The sequence below is a fragment of the Neofelis nebulosa genome, chromosome 12, assembly GCF_028018385.1.
Source record: "Neofelis nebulosa isolate mNeoNeb1 chromosome 12, mNeoNeb1.pri, whole genome shotgun sequence".
In the NCBI taxonomy this organism is placed as follows: domain Eukaryota; kingdom Metazoa; phylum Chordata; class Mammalia; order Carnivora; family Felidae; genus Neofelis; species Neofelis nebulosa.
This window is the reverse complement of record NC_080793.1, coordinates 24933031-24959080: the sequence shown is the minus strand read 5'-3', so window position 1 is coordinate 24959080 and position 26050 is coordinate 24933031. Positions and strand designations below refer to the sequence as shown.

At 38.1% G+C, this 26050-nt stretch overlaps 1 protein-coding gene across 1 annotated transcript in view; it reads right to left on the bottom strand.

The window, feature by feature from the left end:
* CTNNAL1 (catenin alpha like 1) overlaps positions 1 to 26050 on the bottom strand; it is a 62606-nt gene that overhangs the window by 33100 nt on the left and 3456 nt on the right. The window contains exons 2-4 of the mRNA XM_058694645.1: positions 9954 to 10143; positions 2695 to 2882; positions 926 to 1045 (exon numbers count right to left, since the gene is read on the bottom strand). Coding sequence (XP_058550628.1) covers positions 926 to 1045; positions 2695 to 2882; positions 9954 to 10143 — 498 coding nt within the window. The remainder of the gene's footprint in view (positions 1 to 925; positions 1046 to 2694; positions 2883 to 9953; positions 10144 to 26050) is intronic.

Genomic DNA, 26050 nt, shown 5'->3' with positions numbered 1-26050 from the left:
CAGCTACAACCAGGATTGTACATGCCCAACGTGATACCCTATGTGACTATACCAAAACATTTCAAGAAGAGGTCATTATATATTCAACCTGCTAATAAGATGAACTCATGCAAGAATACCCCAACAAAGAAAAGTCAACCCTAGATACAACATGCTCTTCCACCTCCCTAAATTTATGAGCTTATAGTCTAAATTGGGGAACAGACCTATAAGAACTAATATCATGGTGTAGGCTGAAAATTACAGGCTCCAAAATCAGACATAACAGAGTTGAATCTGCTAGAAGAGTGACCTTGGGAAAGTTTATTATCATCTCAGGTTCTGTTTCCTCAGGTGTAAAACAGTAATAACAATACCTACCTTGCAGGAATGTTTTCAAAATTAAATGAGATCATGTACATTAAGTACCTAATACATAGCTAATGCAGATAAACAATGCTTGAGTTATTACTAGTGATCTAATGTAGAAAACTTACAGAAACAGATGAGAGCAGAATAATATATAACAAGTTACAGAAAGAATTAACAAGATATACAACAAAATACTATCAGAATATATATGATGACTCAATTTATTTGTCTGAGCCTGGGTAGATGGTAAAATGTAGTTTCATAGAAGAGGGAATATTAGATTTGAGCCGTAAAGGCAAGTATGACCTTTCTTAGTGTGTGTAGTGAGAACATATTTAACAGTTGTATGTATGCAAAAAAACAAAACAAAACAAAACAAAAAAAACCCCACAAAAACAAAAAACCATGCAGATTTATTTACTTTATCCTGGCTCTTTTATGAAAGGCTTTCAACAGCAAGGTTACAAGTTTAATAAGCAAAGAAACCAACCCAAATGATCACAAAGATCACACCTCCATCCAAATTAAAAAGTATGCATGTATTTGAAGATTTTTGAATGTGGCAAATACATACATTTTGTCTATCACCAGTTAGATGTGCAAACTCCACCATTTCATTTCCAAATTGACTGAATATTTGGACAAACTCTTGAAAGCTATTCACTTTCTCCAGTCTTTCCATAGTTGCAAGAACCTGCAAAACAGAATATTTTATTGTCACGTGTAGATGTGAAAGAGACTGAGATGTCGAGGCTGAGTACACAGGGAAAAGGAGAAACTCTGAATTCTAGGGGAAAGCTAAGGAGGAGAAGGCAGGAAAGGAAGAGCCCAGAGCAGTAGTGAAGCAGACCCAAAGGCTAACATCATCTAGTGAATGATTTGTCTTTAGGATGGGAAGACTTGGTGTTACTCTGAAAGTTAAAAGGAAAAAGAGTACAAGAAATGCCTCAATAGACAGAGGAGATCATTCATGTAGCAAAGTCTGGAGAAGGTGGAAGTGTGCAGGATGGAGGTAATCAAATCTCCAGAGAACTAGGGAGCGAGGGAGGAAAAAGAGGACACACAGAAGCCTCGAGGTTCAGTGAACCAGAACCCAGGAACCCCATTCTTCCCAAGAAGTGGAAGAAGTGGAAGGAAGGTCACCTGCACTGTGAGGAGTGGAAAGGGAATTGTGGCACTTCGAGCGCAGGAAAACGGTTTGGATGAATCAGGAATTGCCTGTGTCGAATAAATCAGTTGCCAAGAGGCTTTGGGAAGCTGGGGTGAAAGAAGCGAGAAATCTCTAGCAGAGCCAACAGACAATGTTAGGTGTTTTCTTGATATTAGAAGTAAAGTAAGTAAATGTGAAACATATTTTCAAATCCCTTTCTCTAAAATAACACCACTGGATTAGCTTTCGTCAGACCAAGATAGGTAAAGAAAACACAGATATCCTGTGTTTACTTTTTTAAACTGAGGATGTGATGGATGTTTGGTGTGTTAATCTGCCCTGGCAGCTCAGGAAGTGCAGGCGCCTAGGACAGATAAGGCCGATGGCTGCCACTGCGTGGACACTCTTATCTTTCACAGACAGGAAGGTTTTCTCTTGTCCCTCTGGCACTGCCAGGTCTACCTCTCCAAATTATTTTTCTTTTGAAACTCACACTCTGATTCACTCAACAGTCCTCTGGTAGTTTTGTCCTCAAACTTAACTAAGACAACCTCTTCCCTGGCAGACTCCCCTCCTCCTTGCCTAGGGAATCATCCAGGGAAAGAAGTGACTGTACATGCCCTGGCCTCCCAGATGATGGAGGAGCACAACCATTAGCTGAAGAGACTGGAAAAGTTCTAGGCTGGGAGAGTTTAAATTTATTCTGTAAGCCTTACGATTATCCATTGTCTCTAGGGATACTGCATACAGAAATTTTGTAGAAATTTGGATAATTGTGGTTTCAGATGACTGAATTTTTTTTCTTAAGCTCATAAATTATCCTCTGACTCTGAAAAAAAAGATACTGAGGAATTTGGTATTTTTATCAACTATGTTTCCACTACATATGTTGTCATGGTGCTTGGCTTTTCTTCCTGAATTTGTACACATGAAAAGCTTTAACGAGTAAGCTTAAACAAGTAGATAATGGTTTTCTGAGAAGAAATATTATTTGCATCTGAAAGTTTAGACCCAGAACACACATTGTTTAGGACTTATAGGTACAGAACAAATACCACTTTTAAGCTATAGACAAGTAGAGTTATAAACATTAAAACTGACAAGCATTGCCAAATTACCTGTAATTAACCTAAAAGATACTTTTTGAACAACCCTGAAAGTCACAAGTATAGAAACACAGGAAAGACAAGTACCTTATTTCTTGATGTTATTATCTGCTTAATGACTACTCGGTCTGCCAGCAACAACACTTTTGTCACTGAAGAAAGAAGTAATCTTGCAGCCTTTATAACGCCTGTTTTATCCGTAAAAATTGTGATCTGGCCATCAGATTCTGGGTGATTCAAGCTGCTGATATCTGTAAGTGCTGCAATTGTTTCTCCTAACAAGAAAGGCAAGGGTGAAAAGTTAAATTGGGAATAAGATGCACTTAAATTAAAATCTAGACTTTACTCTTGAAGAGAGATCATGCTCAACAGTTAGACATTGGCTTTGGAGTTTAATTTCAAGAAGAAGAAATAGCTACTCTTTGATGAACACAAGGATTATCATATGAGGCTCCTGAATGACAAAATAATGAACTTTGAGAACTTTGAAAAATTTGTTGCCTTCACCAAGTTTGAAAAATATATTAACTTTTGTTTCCAGTGGTATAGCCAACTACATGATCTAAAAAGCCTCCTGCTCTGGGGCGCCTGGGTAGCTCAGTCGGTTAAGCATCTGACCATGGCTCAGGTCGTGATCTCCTGGTTCGTGGGTTCAAGCCCTGCATCAGGCTCTGTGCTGACAGCTTGGAGCCTAAAGCCTGCTTTGGGTTCTTTGTCTCCTCTCTCTCTGCCCCTCCCCTGCTCACGTGTTTTCTCTCTCAAAAATCAATAAACATTAAAAAAACAAAATAAGAAGAAGGGGGGGCGCTCTGTGCTGACAGCTCGGGACCTGGAGCCTGCTTCGGATTCTGTGTCTCCCTCTCTCTCTGCCCCTACCCCATTCATATTCTCTTTCTCTCTCTCTCTCTCAAAAATGAATAAACATTAAAAAAAAAAAAAAAGTTAAGGGGTGCCTGGGTGGCTCAGTCAGTTGAGTGTCTGACTTCAGCTCAACTCTCACAGTTTGTGAGTTCGAGCCCACATTGGGTTTTGTGCTGACAGCTGAGCCCGGAGCCTGCTTCAGATTCTGTGTCTCCTTCTCTGTCCCTTCCCGGCTCACACTCTGTCTGTCTCTCTCTCTCAAAAATAAGTAAACATTTAAAAAAAGTTTTAAAAAAGTTAAAAAAAAGGAGAACCCAAAGCAGAGCAGTAAGCAGCTGCCACGGCTTTGGCCAGGGGTGAGGAGACAGAGGTGTACCGGGGTAAGGGGTAGGGGTCACTGCACATCTCCATACCCTGAAGGGGCTAGGGTTTTTATGAACACCCACGGAAAGAAGACAAAGCTTTGTGCCCCTTGGGAGGCATCTTCAGTGAAAAGGGGGCGTAGAAAAATGATCCACTGGCAAAGGGAAATAACAATCTAGTTTATCTGTTGGGCACCTGGGCTCTGCATGGGAAAACAATGAAAGCATCTATCCTGAGAACTCAAACCACAGGCTGACCCTGAGACCTGCTGTTTGAATTTATACTTCTTACGATGCCTAGCATACCATGCCCATTGTACCAAATAAACTTCCAACCTTCTAGAAAAAGTCTGTTCTTCACTATCAAAATGTTGCCATCAAAATGCTTTGATTTCTATAATAGCAATTATGCATCAATAAAATAATACAAATATATGTTCTCCTTAAAAATGAAACCAGGCTATAATTTCTTCCAAACTTTATGGTTTAACCTAACAATTTAAAAAAAATAAACTTTCCATCATCTTGCAATGTTCAAGATAATTTTTTACATCCTAAGTAAACCTCAGTGCATAATAGATTGATTTTCTCACAAAAGCCCCCTTGTCAATATCATTACATACATCCAATAAAGTGTCTGCTCATAGGTTAATGATACTGAATAAAAGTACCTGAACTTTCAGGGACAGGTCATAGGGTGTGACAGAATGAAACCAAGATTTAGGATGAGTCTGGTGAAAGCACCTGGACTAGAAAAAGGACAGACTCAAAGTCAGGGTGCTAATGAGGCAGCTGTGTCATCGGTGGGTATGAAGTAGTAAGGATCTTGCAAGGATGGCAGCCATGGGAATATAAAAAAGATGATTTGAGAGATGCCAAGGAAAGAAAATATAAAATTCGTACGTGAACAGTGATAAGAAAAGAAAGAGAAGTGAAAAAAAAAAAAAAAAAAAAAAAGGCTTCAAGTTTGTGAACCTAAATCATTTTTTTTTAATCAGAAAGAAGGTCACAGAAAGGGGTATGATAAATTTACTTTCAGACAACAGGAAACTGAAACAACACAGGAAAACCCAAAGGATAAGCCACTAGATAGGTATTGGTCACGTATCATGACAACGGCTGAAACTCTACTAATAAGAGGAAGTCTGTGGTAGCCAGCCTCCAAGATGGCTCCCAAAGTTCCCCACCTCCTGGAATCTACATCTTTGTGTGGTTTCCTCCCACATCACACCAGGGTTGGTAGGGTAGAAGCGATGGTTTGTCACCTCCAAGATTAGGTTTTTAAAGACACTAAGGTAGCCATCTTGGTTGCTCTCGCTCACTCTCTCTGTCTGAGGGAAGCCAACTACCATGTTGTAAGTAGCCATTCCTACAAAGAGGCATAGATAAGGTGAAACTGAGGCCTCTGGCCAAAGCCAACAAAGAAGTAAAGCCTGCCAAAAATCGAAAGAGGAAAGCAATAGATCCTGCGGTCCAGTCAAGCTTTCAGATAGCTACAGGCCCAACAGACACCTTGAGTACAACCTCATGAGAGACAGTGACCCAGACCCAGCTGGCTAAGCCACTCTCTGACTTCTGACCTTCAGAAACTATGTGAGGTAATAAATGTGGTTTTAAGTTGCTAGGTTTGGCTTAATTTGTTACACAATAGGTTACTAATACAGTTTACATAGCAAAATATACAGAGGAATAGAAAGGTTAGAATTAAACTTTTATGTACACAAAAAGGGGGCAAGAGGATTAGTATCAGTTTGCAATAATTTAGAGGACAAAAATGTTTCCTCTCTACCTCTGGAAAATGTTACTTTTTCCTACAGCTCTCAATCCTCAAAGATACTACATATGAGCCTGCACATATGGTATTATATAACTTTTCCTTTTTCTGACTAAACCCAGGCATTAAACTCCTAACTACGTGGGATGGTAACATTTGGTTAGCTCCACCAACATGGTCAAATTCTTCCTTAACATTATGAAGCTGTTCAAAGTGTAGACTGTTCAGAAATTAGCTTTCTGAAAAAGTCACAGAGTTGTCCTTTTAGCTTCGTGGTTGCCATTTTTAACTTGTATATGTAATTACTGTTGTGTCTTAATGTGAAAATCCAAAGTCGGTTAAATACAAATATTTATTGAGCTCCCATATAAAATATAAAACCTGACTAAGTAGACAAGTAAAAATATTGGAGGAGGGGCACAAATTGGGTGGAGTCTAAAATTATAAACTTCTAGTTACCAAATAAATAAGTTATGGGATGTGATACACAGCGTGGCAGCTATAGTTAATACTGTATTGCACATTTTTGAAAATATTGCTTATTTTTAAGAGACTAAATCTTAAAAATTCTCATCACAATTTTTTTTAACTATATCTGATGACAGATATTAACTAGACTTACTGTGTGAGTATTTCACAATGTAGTTGACCCTTAAACAACGTGGGTTTGAATGCTGTGGGCCCATTTACATGCAGATTTTTTTTCAGTAAAAACAGTATAGTATTACAAATGTATTTTCTCTTCCTTATGACTTTCTTAATATTTTTTTTCTCTAGCTTCCTTTATTGTAAGAATACAGTAATAACACGCAAAATAGGTGTTGACCAACTGTTTATGTTATCGGTAAGGCTTATGGGCAACAGTAAGCTATCAGTTAAGTTTTTGGGGAGTCAAAGTTATACATCAATTTCCAACTGCACAGGGGGTCAGTACCCCTAATCCCTGCGTTGTCTAAAGTCAACTGTATGTACAAATATTGAGTCACTATGCTGTACACCAAAACGAACTTAACTTTATATGTCAATTATACCTCAATTTTAAAAAAGGGTAAAAACACAGTGCAAGAACTCAACAGAAGAGGGGCCCCTGGCTGGCTCAGTCAGTGGAGCATGCGACTCTTAATCCTGCAGGTCATAAGTTCAAGCCCCATGTTGGGTGTAGAGATTACTTTAAAAAAAAAAAAAAAATCTTAAAAAAAAAAAAAGAACTCAAAAGAAGAAAGAAAAAGGAAAAACAGTAATAAGTATAACAACTAATACTTATCGAGTACTTTCTGTGAGCCAAATGCATACATGCATTATATCAAAACACTTCTGTAAACACTAACATCACCCCTATTTTATTGATGAGAAAACTGAGGTTTAAAAAAGTTTAATAGCTTGTTCAATATCACACTGGTATCAAGTGAAAAGCTGGGACTAAAATCCAGGCAGTCTGACTGCAAAGTCCTAGTTCTTTATCACTACTTTACATTATTCCCCTCAAATAAATATTAAATTGTTCAGAGGAGAAATTGATTACTATGGGCTGAGTGGACCAGAAACATTTCAGGAGTGATTCAAGTTAAGTCTTAAATTTGTGCATGTTAAGAGAAATTAGGGCTTCCACATATACAACTCCAGGAGGCGCCATTCTCACTCTCTTACCAGAATGACGTAAGAGGTAGTTCTCAAGAGGGGAAAGGCAACTTCCAAATGAAAAGAGACAACAGGCAGAGCCCATGACAACAGATGGCTTCTGAAAGATTCCTGTATGCAGCCGCCTGGGCTTAGAGTTACTCACAGAGAGCCACAGTCTACAGGAGTGCGGGTCGGTGGACCATGTCCTCTTTTCTCACCATACGCTGAGCACAGTGACATCCTACAAAGCCCATAAGGTGAGTAGGACCCAGCTTGCCCTTTCATTAAAAAAACTCTATTCAAAACGTATTCAAAAACCTAATTAAGGGTTGCCATAAAAAAACAGTAATATGTAGACCATCTCTACATTTTCTGTTGAATTGTCCACTGCATTATGTAATGTCTGTTGTATAAGTGCCCACACAATAATTTAGTGCCAGGAAAAAAGTTGCTCTCCTCTTGACGAGCTGGTCTGTTTCCTTTCAACAAACAACGAGAATTATATAACCCTTTCTTTTCCACATTTTTGTCTTGCCTTTCAGGATTTTCAAAGATAAATTTCATGCTTAATTAAAGTAACAGTGTTGGCCAAACTTTCCAGAATATTTATTTTCATCTCCTATTATAACGGGTTTATTAAACATATATCTTTTATTGTAAGCTATTTCAATCCTCTTTAAAATGTAGGCAAAATACAAGTTATAAATACAATGAGGCCATCCCTCCTTCCCCACTTAAAGTTTATTCGCTATCACAGTGAATGGCTAGAAATTCAAGAGTCAACTCAGAATCCTCCCTTTCTTTTAGCTAATACCAAAGTTCTAGCTATTTAACCACCTTAATATTTTGCACGCCCTCCCTGCTCTTTATTATCTCTAAGACATTGCCTTGGCTTAGCATGGTTTACTGTAGAAGCTTCCATAGTAATTTCCCTCCCTGTGTCTGAACTCTCTCAGTCAACCCTCTTTGTTCATTTCCTCCATACTACCAGAAAGACAAACGATGTCTCTCATCTGGCTGAAATTTCCTCAGTCTGTCATCTACAGAGTAATACCTGAAGTCATTCATAGAACACACAGGACCATATATGACCTGGTTGGCCCCTCCATATTTACTTGGCCTTATCTCACCCAGATGAACCTCTAAATATACCTGCTCCTCCCACAGTAAATAGCACCACCATTTCCCTAGCTGTTCATACTCCAAACCTTGGAGTTATCCAAACCTTGGCGTTATCTCTCAAAAATAAACACTAAAAAAATAAAATAAATGTGTATTTATTTTTGAGAGAGAGAGAGAAAGACAGACAGACAGACAGACAGACGAAAGGACAGAGAGAGAGGGAGACACAGAATTTGAAACAGGCTCCAGGCTCTGAGGTGTCAGCACAGAGCCTGACGCAGGGCTTGAACTCACGAGCTGTGAGATCACGACCTGGGCCGAAATCGGATGCTCAACCGACTGAGCCACCCAGGCACCCCACCAGTGACCTTTTTAAAATATGAGATTATGCCACCACCCTGTATGAAACCTTCCATTAGGCTTCCTATTGTACTTAGAACACAGTCCAAAGTTCCTATCTCTGCCTAGAAGGACATACCTATTCTCACTCTTCTCCTTTCCAGAAATACCATTCTTTCAGATATTCATTCATTCATGTAGCTGTGGCCCTCATTTTTCAGTCTCTGCAACAATGTTACTTCCTTAGGGGATTTCCTGACTCTCTACCTTAGTAGTTCTCAACTGGGGGCCATTTAGACCCCAAAAAGGACATTTGACAAGGTCTGGAATGTTACAAGATTTGGTGTCACAGTGGGAGAAGAGAGAATCTACTGGCTTCTAATAGGTAGAAGCTAGGGATTCTGGTAAATACTTTATAATGCACAGGACAGCCCCACCACCAACAAAAAATTATCAACAAATAATTATCTGGCCCCAAATGTCAACAGTATCAAAGTTGAGAAAAGCTGTCCTCTGTAAAACATACCTCCTCTGGTCTCCTAACCCTTACTCTGCTTTATTTATTCATGAATAATAATTATATATCTATTCATTTGTTTCTGGTCTCCCTCACTAGAATGCAAGCTCCATGAGGGTAGACATTTGACTGATGTACACATAGCTATTTCCCAATGGCCTAAAAGAAAGCCTGGCATATAGCCAGCACTCACTAAATATTTATTGAAAGAAAAAATGGAAAAATTATACTTCAACAAGGCTGAACTATTTGTATCCATCAAAATACCCCAGGTTCTCTCAGGCTTCTGTGCCACCAGCTATAGAGAACTGTGGGACTTCATAAAATTTGTAGTCACTATGATTTGTCTGCTATAGAGTATAGGAATACGCTAATTTTTTTTTGAAGATTTTATTTTTCAGTGATCTCTACACCCAACATGGGGCTCAAACTTACAACCCCGAGCATGCTAATTTGCTCCTTGAGGACAGAGACTATGCCCCACATTCCTCTGTATCTCTGGCATTTCAATGGCTAATGGCAAGAATGGAAGACCATCTCCCTACCCAGTGAAAGAATTCAGTGTGTCAGATTTAGGACTTGAGCCAAGAGAAGTTCCATATTTCTGGAAGCTAATCCAGAATCTATAGGAATCTATAATCACAGGGCTAAAGCACAGAACATATTTTTGCTCAAAATAAGACAATAATCTGTCATGGTATCCAAAGCAATAAAATTGGTATAAAAAAGCTTTAATATCAATATCACATACCTGCTTGTTTAGCTTCAATACAGGCAATAGTTATTTCTTCTTTCAAGTCCCAGTTTTCATTGGCTATAGCTTCCCCTACTTTAACAAATCTTCCAACTGCCAAGTTGACGGCTTGTCCTACACGCTGAATTGCTTGCAGAGTTTTATCAGACTTTTTGGTATTATCTTTATGATTAATAAGCGTGGTGATCTAAAAATAGAAGAAGATAAAAGCATTTGCTTAAAATTTATCTCAATATCTTTTAAAACTATATCACAAAGGCCAAGAAAATTAAGCCCAGAATACTGGATTAAGCCTGGCATATGGCTATGGAAACCAATTTGACAATAAATTTCATATATTTAAAAAAAAAAAAAAAAAGCCTGGCATATGGCAACAGTCTTTGGCCTAGTAGACTAAATTGACGGCTTTAATGCTTCAACCCAGAGACAACCAGTAAAGCATCCTGCATCCCTCCTCAAGACAATGTTTCTATTAACAACAATCCCAAGTTTACCTGATGATGATTATCTGGGACATATAGTTCCAGAAGCCCTCCAGGTATTCCAACAAATCTTAAAGACAGAAGAAAAGTAGGAAAGGGAGGCTCATTACACTCAAAAACAAAACAAAACAAAACAAAACAAACACCTCACAAAAAACCAAAGCACTTCTTAGTGCTTACGGCACAGTAGAGACCTAATTTCCTCGACTATGGCTCGAGCTGCTGCGAGAGTAGAGACGACATTCCATTCCACTGCCTAGCAGTGTATAGGTTGCACAAAATGGTATTGCATGCCATACATGCTTACTGAATTAGCCAGACATTTTAGAATGACCACTGTAATCTATGTTTTATACTTCTGTAAGTGTTGTTGTAGACCCAAAGTACATTACATACCAAGAGTTTTAATACCTGATTCCAGGCCCTGAAGTAAAATATAGAAGGTGACAAGTTAAGCTTGTTGAAACAAATATAAATCCTCAAAATGTCCTAGAAATCTAGTACGTGAACTATACCGACATATCAAAATATTTAAAGAATGTTACATGAAAACTATGCATCTTAAATAGTACATGTCCACTGAATATAACTGTGAAATGATTTATATAAGTGCATTAACAAATACCAGAATACAGAACTAAGAGAAGAGGAATGGCTCTTTGAGAAACTTTACAGGTTATGGTACTAATAGTTTAGAATCAGGAAGGCCTGGGTTTGAGCCTTGGCTCTGCCACTACTAGCTAAATGACTTCGGGAAATTTACTTAATCTCTCCAAATTTCCTCACCTATATTATTTTTCAAATTTTGAATGTTTCCTAGATGCCAGGTCCTAAGGATGCATCAGTGAACAAGACTAACACAATCCTGCCCTTGTTCAGTTTACAGTCTATCAGAATAACAAAATATATAAAATAAATTTATACATAATTTATAAAATCATATAAAATATATTTGTTGCACATCTACCATATACCAAATAAAATTTTAGGCAATGATGAAAAAGCAATGTAAATCAAAGAAAAGACCCAAACTCTCATGGAGCTTACATTCAAGTGGGAGGGAGGACAGATGATAATCAAGAAGTTAAACAAACAAACAGAAATAACGCAAACACTATACAAAATATTAACATAGTATAATACAATAGAAGTATTTTTGTAGCTATCTCAGATTACTTGATCCTCCTTCTATGAGGAAGTGATATTTAAACTAAGATCTAAATGATATAAAGTAGTCAAGTTGGCAAACATCAGGGGACAAAGCATTCTAGGGAGAAGAAATAATTGTTGAGGGGGGGAAGAGAGAAAGGGAGAGAGAGAGAGAGAGAGAGAAAGGGAGAGGGAGAGGGAGGCGAAGAAGGGGGAGGAGAGAGAGAGAGAGAGCGAGAGGGAAGGAGAAGGGAAGCCCATCTTGTTCAAAGAATGAGGTAAGGCCAGAAGTAGTTAAAGAACAGTGACAAGAAGGCAAGTAGAAAACCAATATCCAGCAGGTGGGCAGGGCCCAGCCATGAAAGGGTATGTATTATTTTATTCTAAATATGACTGGCAGCCACTGAAGGGTTTCTAAACAGGAAAGTGGTATGATCTCTGCAGTGATTTTTAAATATGTCCACAAATTCTTTGATATTTCTCCTTTCAAGAGGCAGAGACTCATTTCTCTCCCCTGAAGTATGAACTAAACTTAGTGACTTACTTCTAATGAATAAAGTGGAAGCAATGGCATACTTCTGAGAGTAGATCATAAAACACATTTTACCTTCCACCTCCCTCTCTCTCTCCCTCTCAATCTCAGATCAATCACTGCCGGACAAAAACAGCTACCATATTGTGAAGGACACTCTCGCAACTCGATGGAGATACCCACATGGGAAGAAACTGAGGCTTCCGGCCAAAAGATAATGAAAAACTGAGGCCTCCTGCCAACAGTGAGAAGAATGAACATGGAAACAGATTCTCCGGTCTCAGTCATGCCTTCAGATTACGGTGGGCCCAGCCAACATCTGGATTTCAATTTCACAAAAGACCATCCAGAACCATGAGGCAAACCATCCCAGAATTCTTGATTCACAGAAACTGAGATGATAAATATTTATTTATTGTTTTAAGGCAGTAAATTTGGGGTAATGTTATGTATCAATAGATAATGAATACATATTTTGGTATCTCGAATGTGGCAATGCGGTAACAAACCTAAAATGTGGAAAGTGGCTTTGCCATCAGACTGTGGAAGTTGAATGGACTTTGAGGAGTTAGTAAAAGCTAGAGAGTATTGAATACACTTTGCAGAAGTTCCTCAAGGAAGCTATGGGTAAAAGTTTAAAGTCATAAAAAAATCTTACAGAAAAGTGGAGAAAAGAAGATCTTTGTTTTGTGGTGTCAGAAAATCACCCCCAGGAATGTGTAAATTAGAGAATAAACCTAATGAACTGGGTGATCTAGCTAAGGAGATTTCAAGACAAATTTTGAAGGTGCCACTTAGCTTCTTGCTTAAAATGTAAAATTGTAAGAAGAGATACAGAAGCGAAAGGAAACACTGTTAAATAAAAAGAAGCCAGGACTTGCTGGATGTGAAAATTCCTTGCTTCTCCAAAAGGCAAATGATGCTAAAATTAAGAATGGCTTCCAGGCAAAAACAAAATCTAGGGCACTGTCAGGAAGCAAGGTCTAAAGATGAAGCTGAGAGTGTGACTATAAAATTTTATGTTAAGATCTCAGGAAGATTCAAGGTGATGTTCCAGAGATCCATTCACTTAAACAACAGGTCTCTGAGAAGCTTTAAGAATATTGTCCCTCAGGAGTCCCAGCAGAAGCCCAAGTCAGAGCAGAGCTTATCATAAAGAGACTTGTGGGTATGGTTTGTCTAATTAAGTTAGCCCAATAAGATTCACAGGAAACTCGCAAAATTTTGAGGATAATTAGGTCAAGAGACATGGACTGAAGGAGACAGATCAGTACAATTAGGTCAAGAGACATGGACTGAAGGAGATAGATCACTACAAAATGAAGAGTTTTTTGTATCCCCAAGCTTCCATCGGCAGGGAGCAGGCTGAGAAACCATGCAGATATAAATATGGGCTCCCTTTCATGAGTGAGGATGACTCAGAGCAGTGCTAATGGCCATGAAGAAACATTCCCAGGCTTCATGTCTTCATCAAGGTACCATTAACCTGTGTTTGGGTGGGTTTCAGAATACTGTGAACCAGTGGCTCCTAGTTTCCCCATTTTCAAACAGAAAAATATGGCTGTTATCCTATGCTTACTTCCTGTTTTATTTTGTTTTAGTTGTTGTTTTAACAAAAATATCCATAGTGGTTATCCTCTGCCTATCCCACCACTAAAAGTTGTATGCTTGGGAGCAGATAACTTGTCACTTTAGTTCATAGGTCTTTAGATCAAATGGAACTATACTCAAGGAGCTACACCTAAGGAACTCTGCATATAAGAAGTCTCATCTGAATCAGATTTAGATGCCAAAATCTTTAATTTCCAGCTATGCCATAAAGGGATGAGACTTTGGGGAGGCCTGGGGGTGCGGGGGAAGAAATGGGAAGTAAACAATCTGTGGCCAGAGGGTAGAATGTAGTGATTTTAAAATATGTCCAAAAATTCTTTGCTATTCCTGCCTTTAAGAGGTAGAGCCTCAATCCCCTCTCCTTGAGTGTGGGCTGAACTTGGTGAATTACTTCTGACTAATAAATCAAGCAGAAGTGACAGTGTGGTACTTTTGAGAGAGGTCATAAAGGCACTCTGGTTTCAATCTTTCTCTCTCTCTCTTTCTCTCTCTCTCTCTCTCTCTCTCTTATTCCCTCTAGAGGAGGCCAGTTGCCATGTCATGAAGACATCTGACCAGCCTGATGCAAAGTCCAACATGACAAACAACTGAGTGAGGCGTCCAACCAACAGCTAGCAAGAGTCTGAAGTCTCCTGCCTACAGACATGTGAGTAATCTAAAAGCAGGCAGGATTTTTCTTGTTTCTTGAGATAGGCCTGGATTGCAATGTATTTTCCTCTCAGGACTGCCTTCGCTGCATTCCAAAGCATATGGATTGTTGTCTTCTCATTTTCATTTGTTTCCATTTATTTTTTAATTTCTTCTCTAACTGCCTGGTTGACCCATTTATTCTTTAGTAGGGTGTTCTTTAACCTCCATGCTTTTGGAGGTTTTCCAGACTTTTTCCTGTGGTTGATTTCAAGTTTCATAGCATTGTGGTCTGAAAGTGTGCATGGTATGATCTCAATTCTTGTATACTTATGAAGGGCTGTTTTGTGACCCAGTATCTGACCTATCTTGGAGAATGGTCTATGGGCACTCGAGAAGAAAGTATATTCTGTTGCTTTGGGATACAGAGTTTTAAATATATTTGTCAAATCCATCTGATCCAATGTATCATTCAGGACCCTTATTTCTTCATTGATCCTATGTCTAGATGATCTATCCATTGCTGTAAGTGGGGTATTAAAGTCCCCTGCAATTACCACATTCTTATCAGTAAGGTTGCTTATGTTTGTGATGGTTTTATATATTTGGGGGCTCCCATATTTGGCACAAAGACATTTATAATTGTTGTAATTCTAATTTATAATCTTCCTGATGGATAGACCCTGTAATTATTATATAATGCCCTTCTTCATCTCTTGTTACAGCCTTTAATTTAAAAACTAGTTTGTCTGATATAAGTATGGCTACTCCAGCTTTCTTTTGACTTCCAGTAGCATGACAGATAGTTGTTCTCCATCCCCTCACTCTCAATCTGAAGGTGTCCTTGGGTCTAAAATGAGTCTCTTGTAGACAGAAAATAGATGGGTCTTGTTTTTTTTATCCATTCTGATACCCTATGTCTTTTGGTTGGAGCATTTAGTCCATTGACATTCAGTGTTATTATTGAAAGATATGGGCTTAGAGTCATTGTGATATCTGTAGGTTTCATGCTTGTAGTGATGTCTCTGGTACTTTGAGGTCCTTGCAACATTTCACTCACAGAATCCCCCTTAGGATCTAACAGCACACCTAAAGGAAATAGAAGCAGAACAGCAAAGACACCCCAAACCCAGCAGAAGAAGAGAAATAATAAAGATCAGAGCAGAAATAAACAATATAGAATTTAAAAAAACTGTAGAGCAGATCAACGAAACCTAGAGGTGGTTTTTTTGAAAAAGTAAACAAAATTGATAAACCTCTAGCCAGGCTTCTCAAAAAGAAAAGGGAGATGACCCAAATAGATAAAATCATGAATGAAAATGCAATTATTACAACAATCCCTCAGAAATACAAGCAATTATCAGGGAATACTATGAAAAATTATATGCCAACAAACTGGACAACCTGGAAGAAATGGACAAATTCCTAAGCACCCACATACATCCAAAACTCAAACAGGAAGAAGTAGAAAACTTGAACAGACCCATAACCAGGGAAGAAATTGGGTCAGTTATCAAAAATCTCCCAACAAATAAGAGTCCAGGACCAGATGGCTTCCCTGGGGAATTCTACCAGACATTTAAAGCAGAGATAATACCTATCCTTCTCAAGCTGTTTCAAAAAATAGAAAGGGAAGGAAAACTTTCAGACTCATTCTATGAAGCCAGCATTACTTTGATTCCTAAACCAGACAGAGACCCAGCAAAAAGATTCTCAATAAGATACTAGCAAATCAAAATCAACAGCATATAAAAAGAATTATTCACCATGATCAAGTGGGATTCATTCCTGGGCTGCAGGGCTGGTTCAACATTCGCAAATCAATCAATGTGATACATCACATTAATAAAAGAAAGGAAAAGAACCATATTATCCTGTCAATAGATGCAGAAAAAGCATTTGACAAAATTCAGCATTCTTTCTTAATAAAAACCCTTGAGAAAGTCAGGATAGAAGGAACATACTTAAACATCATAAAAGCCATTTATGAAAAGCCCACAGCTAATATCATCCTCAATGGGGAAAAACGGAGAGCTTTCCCCCTGAGATCAGGAACACGACAGGGATGTCCACTCTCACCACTGCTGTTTAACACAGTGTTGGAAGTTCTAGCATCAGCAATCAGACAACAAAAGGAAATCAAAGGCATCAAAATTGGCAAAGATGAAGTCAAGCTTTCACTTTTTGCAGATGACATGATATTACACATGGAAAACCCAACAGACTCCACCAAAAGTCTGCTAGAACTGACAGATGAATTCAGCAAAGTCGCAGGATACAAAATCAATGTACAGAAATCAGTTGCATTCTTATACACTAATAATGAAGCAACAGAAAGACAAATAAAGAAACTGATCCCATTCACAACTGCACCAAGAAGCATAAAATACCTAGGAATAAACCTAGCCAAAGATGTAAAAGATCTGTATGCTGAAAACTATAGAAAGCTTATGAAGGAAATTGAAGAAGATATAAAGAAATGGAAAAACATTCCGTGCTCATGGATTGGAAGAATAAATATTGTTAAAATGTCCATACTACCCAAAGCTATCTACACATTCAATGTAATCCCAATCAAAATTGCACCAGCATTCTTCTCGAAGCTAGAACAAGCAATCCTAAAATTTGTATGGAACCACAAAAGACCCCAAATAGCCAAAGTGATATTGAAGAACACCAAAGCAGGAGGCATCACAATCCCAGACTTTAGCCTCTACTACAAAGCAGTAATCATCAAGACAGCTCGGTATTGGCACAAAAACAGACACACAGACCAATGGAATAGAACAGAGACTCCAGAATTGGACCCACAAAAGTATGGCTAACTAATCTTTGACAAAGCAGGAAAGAATATCCAATGGAAAAAAGACAGTCTTTTTAGCAAATGGTGCTGGGAGAACTGGACAGCAACTGGACAGAAGAATGAAACTAGACCACTTTCTTGCACCATACACAAAAATAAACTCAAAATAAATAAAGGTGGAAGACCTAAATGTGAGACAGGAAATCATCAAAACCCCAGAGTAGAAAGCAGGAAAAAATCTCTCTGACCTCAGCCGCAGCAATTTCTTACTTGACACATCTCCAAAGGCAAGGGAATTAAAAGCAAAAAAGAACTATTGGGACCTCAGGAAGATAAAAAGCTTCTGCACTGCAAGGGAAACAACAAAACTAAAAGGCAACCGATGGAATGGGAAAAGTAATATTGAAGAATTGACATATCAGACAAAGGGCTAGTATCCAAAATCTATAAAGAACTCACCAAACTCCACACCCGAAAAACAAATAACCCAGTGAAGAAATGGGCAGAAAACATAAATAGACACTTCTCGAAAGAAGACATCCAGATGGCCAACAGGCACATGAAAAGATGCTCAACGTCACTCTTTATCAGGGAAATACAAATCAAAAACCACACTAATATACCACCTCACGCCAGTCAGAGTGGCCAAAATGAAGAAATCAGGAGACTACAGATGCTGGAGAGGATGTGAAGAAACGGGAACCCTCTTGCACTGTTGGTGGGAATGCAAACTGGTGCAGCCGCCCTGGAAAACAGTGTGGAGATTCCTCAAAAAATTAAAAATAGATCTACCCTATGACCCAGCAATAGTACTGCTAGGAATTTACCCAAGGGATACAGGAGTGCTGATGCATAGGGGCACTTGTACCCCAATGTTTATAGCAGCACTTTCAACAATAGCCAAACTATGGGAAGAGCCTAAATGTCCATCAGCTGATGAATGGATAAAGAAATTGTGGTTTATATACACAATGGAATATTACTTGGCAACGAGAAAGAATAAAATATGGCGTTTTGTAGCAACATGGATGTTACTGGAGAGTGTTATGCTAAGTGAAATAAGTCATACAGAGAAAGACAGATACCATATGTTTTCACTCTTATGTGGATCCTGAGAAACTTAACAGAAGACCATGGGGAGAGGAAGAAAAAAAAAAAGAGAGGGAGGGAGCCAAACCATAAGAGACCCTTAAATTTTTTTTAATGTTTTTATTTATTTTTGAGACAGAGAGAGACAGAGCATGAGCAGGGGGAGGGGCAGAGAGAGAGAGAGAGAGAGACAGGCTCCAGGCTCTGAGCTGTCAGCACAGAGCCTGACACGGGACTCGAACTCACAGACTATGAGATCATGACCTGAGCTGAAGTCGGACACTTAACCAACTGAGCCACCCAGGCACCCCAAGAGACTCTTAAAAACTGAGAATAAACTGAGGGTTGGTGGGGGGTGAGAGGGAGGGATGGTGGGTGATGGGCATTGAGGAGGGCACCTGTTGGGATGAGCACTGGGTGTTGTATGGAAACCAATTTGACAATAAATTTCATATTAAAAATAATAATAAAAAAATAAATAAAAGCAGGCAGGTAAGCCACTCACAAATTCCTGAAACGCAGAATCTAAGATAATAAATGTTTGTTTTAAACCATGAAGTTTATGGTAGTCTATTTTGCAATGGTAAGTAACTAATGCAATTTCAAATGTATGTTATTTTAAAAGAACACTCTCTTCGGGGAAAAGAGTGGATTGATAAAGTGGCAAAATCAGAAGGGGGAAGACCAGTTAGGAAACTGTTGCAATAGTCCAGGTAAAAGATGATGCTGGCTTGAAACAAGGTGACAATAGTCAAGATGAAGGAAAACAGGTAAACTGGATTGCTTGATGGATTAGACTGGTGTTGTCAAAGATGACCCCTAATTTGTAGAACAGGGCGCATTGGCATAACACTAACATCTCTACATAGCAGGCACAAATAATCTGAATTAATCCTCACAATCTTAGCATGTAAGCACTACTTTATCCCCTTTTTACGGATAAGGCAACTGACACTAAAAGATGGTTGTTTAAGGTCTCACAGCTATTAAGAGGTAAAGCCACGATTCACAGTCAATTTGATTCAAAGGCATATTTTATTCTTCCAGTTTTACTGAGATTAACTTACATGTAAGTGATGAGTAGATCCATATATATATATTGCAAATGATTCCACAATAAACTGCAAATGTTTCCACAACAGAGTTAGCTAAAACATCTACTACCTTTCATATATTTTTTGTGTGTGATGGTAGTGATAAGAACATTTAAGGTCTACTCTTTCAACAACTTTTAAGTATTTAATACAAAGTTGTTAACTATAGTCATCATACTGTACATTAGATCCCCAGAATTTATTCATCTTGTAGCTGGAAATTTGCACCCTTTGGCCAACATCTCCTCATTTCCCCTACCACACAGGCCCTCACAACCATCATTCTACTCTGTTTCTGTGGGTTTGGCTTCTGTAGATTCCTCATGTAAGTGAGATCATTTGGTATTTACCTTTTCTGATGTATTTCATTTCACTTAGCATAATGCCTTCAAGGTCCACCTATGTTGTAGCAAATGCCCAGATTTCCTTCTTTCTCATGGCTGAATAATATCCCATTGTAAATTTATACCACATCTTCTCCATCTATTTATCAATAGGACACAGAGATTGTTTCCATATCTCTGCTATTGTGAATAATACTGCAATGAATATGGGAGGGCAGATCTCTCTTCAAGATCCTGATTTCATTTCCTTAGGATATATACCCAAAAGTGGGATTGCTGAGTCATATGATAGTTCTATTTAAATTTTTTTGTGGAACCTTCATGCTGTTTTCCAAAGTGGCTGTATCAACTTACATTCTCATCAACAATGCACAAGGCTTCTCTTTTCTCCACATCTTCACCAACACTTTGTTTTCTTGTATTTTTGGTAATAGCCAATCTAAGTCAGGTGATATCTCATTGCGGTTTTGATCTGCATTTCTTTGATGATTAGTGATGTTGAGCGTATTTTCATACATCTGTTGGCCATTTGTGTGTCTTCTTTAAAAAACTGTTCAGTTCCTCTGCCCATTTTTAAATCAGATTTTTTTTTTTTTTTGCCATGAAGTGGTATGAGCTCCCTATTTAATATTAAAGATACTAATCCCATTGGCATTGAGGAGGGCACCTGTTGGGATGAGCACTGGGTGTTGTATGGAAACCAATTTGACAATAAATTATATGTAATATAAAAAAAAAGATACTAACCCCTTATCAGATAGATGGCTTACCAATTTTTTATTGGTAATTACCAATTACCAATATTTTATCCCATTCGGTAGGTGTCTTCTCACTTTGTTGCTTGTTTCTTTTGCTGTGCAGAAGGTTTTTAGTTTGATATAGTCTCACTTGCTAGTTTTTGCTCGTTACTTGTATTCTTAGTGTCATATCCAAAAATCATTGCCAAGACCAAAGTCAAGGAGATTTTTCTCTCTTTTCTTCTAGGGGTTTCACAGTTTCAAGTCTTACATTTAAGTCTTTGATCCATATCCAGCTAATTTTGTGAGTGGTGTTAAGAAAGGGGTCTAATTTCATTCTTTTGGATGTAATTATCCAGTTTTCCCAACACATTTTATTTTTTTTTTTCAACATTTTTTTTTTTTTTTTTTTTTTTTGGGACAGAGAGAGACAGAGCATGAACGGGGGAGGGGCAGAGAGAGGGAGACACAGAATCGGAAACAGGCTCCAGGCTCCGAGCCATCAGCCCAGAGCCTGACGCGGGGCTCGAACTCACGGACCGCGAGATCATGACCTGGCTGAAGTCGGACGCTTAACCGACTGCGCCACCCAGGCGCCCCTCCCAACACATTTTAAAAAATATATTCTTTTAATGTTTATTTTTTGAAAGAGAGAGAGAGAGAGAGAGACACAGCCTGAGCAGGAGAGGGGCAGAGAGAGAATAAGACACAGAATCCAAAGCAGGCTCCAGGCTCTAGGCTGTCGGCACAGAGCCCAACACAGGGATCGAACTTGCAAACCACGAGATAATGACCTGAGCTAAAGTCAGGTGCTTAACCTACTGAGCCACTCAGGCACCCCAACCCAACAACATTTATTGAAGAAACTATCCTTTCCCCATTGTATTCTTGGCTCCCTTGTCAAATACTAATTTACCATATATGCATGGGTTTATTTCTGGTCTCTTGATTCTGTTCCATTAGACAATGAATCTGTTTTCATGTCAGCATCATATAGTTTAATTACTATAGCTTCGTAGTATAATTTGAAATCAGCAAGTGGGATACCTCTAGCTTTGTCCTTCTTTCCCAAGATTGCTTTAGCTAGTTGGGGTATTTTGTGCTTCCATACAAATTTTAGAATTTTCTATTTCTGTGGGGAAAAAATGCCATTGGAATTATGACAGGGATTTCACTGAACCTATAGATGGTTTTAGGTGTTATGAACATTTTAATAATATTAATTCTTCAGATCCATGAACATGGGATATCTTTCCATTTATGTGTCTCCTTCAATTTCTTTCATCAAAGTCCTAGAGTTTTCGGTCTATAGATCTTTCACCTCCTTGGTTAAATTTGATGCTACTGTAAATGGAATTGTTTTATTTCATTTTCAAATATTTTGTTATCAGTGTATAGAAACACAACTGATTTCTGCATGTTGATTTTTTATCCTGCAACTTTACTGAATTCATTTATTAGTTTTATGGGTGTGTGTGTGTGTGTGTGTGTGTGTGTGTGTGGTCTTTAGGAGTCTTTGGTCCTATTCCACACCTGATAAACACTAAGGAATTCTTAGTACCACCTAAAGAACAGAGGACTTAACCACCATTGGCTCTTCCAAACAACTAACTTGGACAAGCCTCTGGAGTGGACAGGAGTTTAAGTTGTGTTTATTACCAAAAGTTTTAAATTTTCAATTATAAAGAAAAGACCTGCAATTAGGCTAAAATGCCAACTCTTGTTCAGTTCTGAAACACACGTTGCTTTCATTTCCAGCAACCTACCCAGTGCAAAATTAGGTGTGGCTACCTTCCTTTTACTTGAAGCAGTCTAGAAAATGTTTAATCCAAATAGAGGTGTGCATTTAAAACTGACATTTACAGAAGCCAAGTCAATTTATAAAATTATTTATTAAAAGGTTGATTTATGTCCTTATTCTCAAACTTTTTAAAAAGGAGGCCCAAAAAAGTTATACATGTTGACTGTTTTTTAAAAACGAGAAATATAGGAAAGACTGAAGAAACAAAAAATTACCCATAATCACACTACCCTGTGAGCATTTTGCCATAATTTTTCTGTCTTGTTTTATATATCTACACACCTAAACACACAGTTTTACAAAACTGAGATAAAAGTTCAATTTCCTTGTCATATGAAAAATAAGAGTAGCTAACATTTAACACTAAGGCACTATCCTATGTGTTTTATATGTATTAATTCATTCAATGTTTACATCTCTATGAGGTGAATACTATTATTATCCTCATTTTATAGATAAAGAATCTGAACTTAGAAGAAGTAAAGAATTCACCCAAGGTCACAGAAGGAGAAAGTTGCCTACACTTTTAGTAACCATATTGCTTCTGCCCACCCAGGAGTATGATAAAGACCAGAAGAAAGATAGCTGGTGAGAGTGCCTTGCAAAATACAGTGCCAAATAAAATTTCAGCTATTATTCTGCAAAGCCGGGAGGCATATTTTTAAATTGGGAGTCACAACCTGAAGTTGCCCTCATACCAGAGTCGAGAGAACGCCTGAGTGAACCGGAAAAAAGAGGGCAGAAAGGCAGCCCATGGGGAAGAAAGAGATCTGATATATTGAAGAATTCTGCATGGAATAAAAGAAAGAACTAGTGCTCACTTGATACCTTCTAACAAAGGGTGTCAACAAGTACCAATCTCCAACGAAGTATATCCTAGCAGTTAAAAGCACAAACTCTGGCTTACTTTGCCTGGGTTTGAAACCTGGCTGTATCATGTGACCACGTGGCAAGTCATCTAACTTTCTACAAGTCCATGTTCTCGTCTGTAAAAACAGGAATAATAATAGTACATTTCACAAGGTCATTGTGGGAAATACATTACTAAATTAAATAAAGTATTTAGAATAGTGTCTGGTATATAGTAAGCACTACATAATTGTTAGGTATTACACAGCTGACATTTCTAGAATCTTTATTTCCTCATGTTTATGATGTCATTCTTATTTTCTATAATAGCTGACAGTAATCTCTTCATTGAACTGGATTTTCTTAGTTTACTTTTTTCTTTCTTTTTAAGTTTATTTATATTTATTTTGAGAGAGACTGAGAGCAAGCGAGAGCGTGGGTAAGGGGCAGTGAGAGAGGGAGAGAGACTTCCAAGCAGGTTTTGCGCTGCTAGCACAGAGCCCAATGCAAGGCTCAAACTCACGAACTGTGAGATCATGACCTGAGCCGAAACCAAGAGTCAGATGCTTAACCAACTGAGCCACCCAGGCACTTAGTTTAGTTATTTTATGGGGAAGCCAGAAAGCAAGTGAAGACCAGGAAGAAAAAAAATTGGTAGCAGCCCAGATAAAAGAACAATGGCTTAATTCTATGGGCCTGAAATTAAGGGAACCAACCCAGTACAGAGAAGTTCATCTCTTGGCTTAACTCAGTAGTGAGTTCTTAAAATTATTAGATATAAAAATTAGGGGTGCCTGGCTGGCTCATTCAGTAAAGTATGTGACTCTTGATCTCAGGGTCGTGAGTTCAAGCCCCACATTGGCACAAAGCCTACTTTGAAATAAAATAAATTAAATTAAAAAATAAATTCGCTAATCAGCTATAGAAACCAAAATGGAAGAAAACACACCAAATCATGGGAGGTACTTTAAAAGAAGTAGAACTTACTTTATATGTTTTACCTTTGCAAAACAAAAAAACCAAAAACACACACACATATTCATATACATAAATCAGCAAAGAGGGCCTCATATGTACTCTATTCATCTTCAATTATTGAGAGAAGGATCCTGAAAAGTCTCCAGGACAATACAGAGAGAAATGGAAAGACAGGGTGAGCTATCTTAGAAATTCGAAGGGTCTGTCCAACGGTGAATGCAGTAAATCTATCACAGACAGGAAAAGACTAGTGGGTGGTAGAATAACATTCCACACTAGGGTGGAGTATGTGGCAGATATCCCTGTTCCCTTCCTTGGATAAAAACATTTTAAGACTGGGAGTGGGGGTTTTGACAGGAAGAATAAAGTGATTATTAAAGAAGGTGGGGAGTTGCTCTGAAAAAATGTGTTTGGGACCTAGCCCAGGGCTTTTTAAAGAACTATCTGATTTAGAAAATATCTAACAAATGAGTATATATATAACATATATATGTATGGTACAAAGACATGGGAAGACATATATGCAACCAGCATTACTTAAGACAACATTACCAGTACCTCTGACAATCCACATGCCTTAAGGGCCCCTCCCTTTCCACACCCCCCACCTCCCTCTCCCCAGAAGAAACCACTGTCCTGATTTTGTGCTCATCTTTTCCTTGCTATAACTACTGCACAGATGTTATATCCCTAATGATATATGGTTTCATTTTGCCTGTTTTTGAGCCTTCAGTATTTTTTACTGATAATTATAGCTGTGGTTCATTCATTTCACTGCTGCATAGTACCTTACTGTATGAACATAGCACAACTTATTTAAACATCCTATTGTTAAAAGAATTTAGGCAGTTTCCAGTTTGGGGCCATTAAAAGTAAACAAACAAACAAACAAACAAGAAACTGTCAACATTGCAATCCATGGCTAGCACACATTCAGGAGTTTCTCTAAGGGTATGGATTTTGGAGAATTGCTGGGCCATAGGTACTATCCACCTTCAACTTCAGATGACATTGAACTGTCTTCCAAAGTGATTTACTACTGACATTCCCATTGGCTCCACATGCCTCACCAATACTTGTTCTCATTGTGGTCATAATTTGTACTTCACTGGTTTCTGATGAAATTGAACATCTTTTAACATATCTTTCAGCCATCAGTTTCCTCTTCTGTGGTAAAGATTTTTTTACCAATCTTTATTAGGTAATCTTTCTGTTTTTGATTCATTGCAATCCTTGATTTATTCTGGGTACTACCAATCATTCACTGGTGATTTGTGTTGCAGCCACATTCTTCCACTTTATGGCTTATCCTTTCAGTTTTGATAAACAGAGGTTCTTTGTTCTAAAGGAGTCAAATTTATCAACCTTTGCTTAGAATTTTTACTCAATCACTTCCCAGCATGAGGTGGTAAAGATAATGCCCAGTTGTTTTTCCCCTAAAACTGTTAGATGATTTCACTTTCATATTGATGTCCTTAATCCATCTGGAATTGATGTTTGTATATGGTGTGAGACAGGGATCCAAAGTCATGTGTTACTGGATAACCAATTGTCTTAGCCCAATTTTTTAAAAGTTTTTTCCTTTCCCTACAGACCAGCAGTGCCAATTCTGTGACTTCTCAATTTTCCACATATATGTGGATCTGTTTCTAGGTTCTCTATTCCCTTTCACTGGTCCATTGTCTTAATTATGAGAGCTTTATAATGTCTTGAAATCTTCCCACTTTGTTTCTCTTCTGGCTATTCTTGGCTCTTTGTTCTTTTATATTAATGTTATAATTACTTTTTATCAAATTCTGTTCAAAACTCCTGTTGAAATTTTCACTGGAATTGTGTTAAATTTATAGATTAAAGGGGAAAATATTGAGTCAATCTAGTCATGAACACGGCACTTCATTCCATTTACTTTGGCTTTCAAAAAATTTTTAAAAATCTTTTCCTAAGGCTTGGCCATGTATGTATGTGTGTGTATGTGTGTGTGTGTGTGTGTGTGTATAT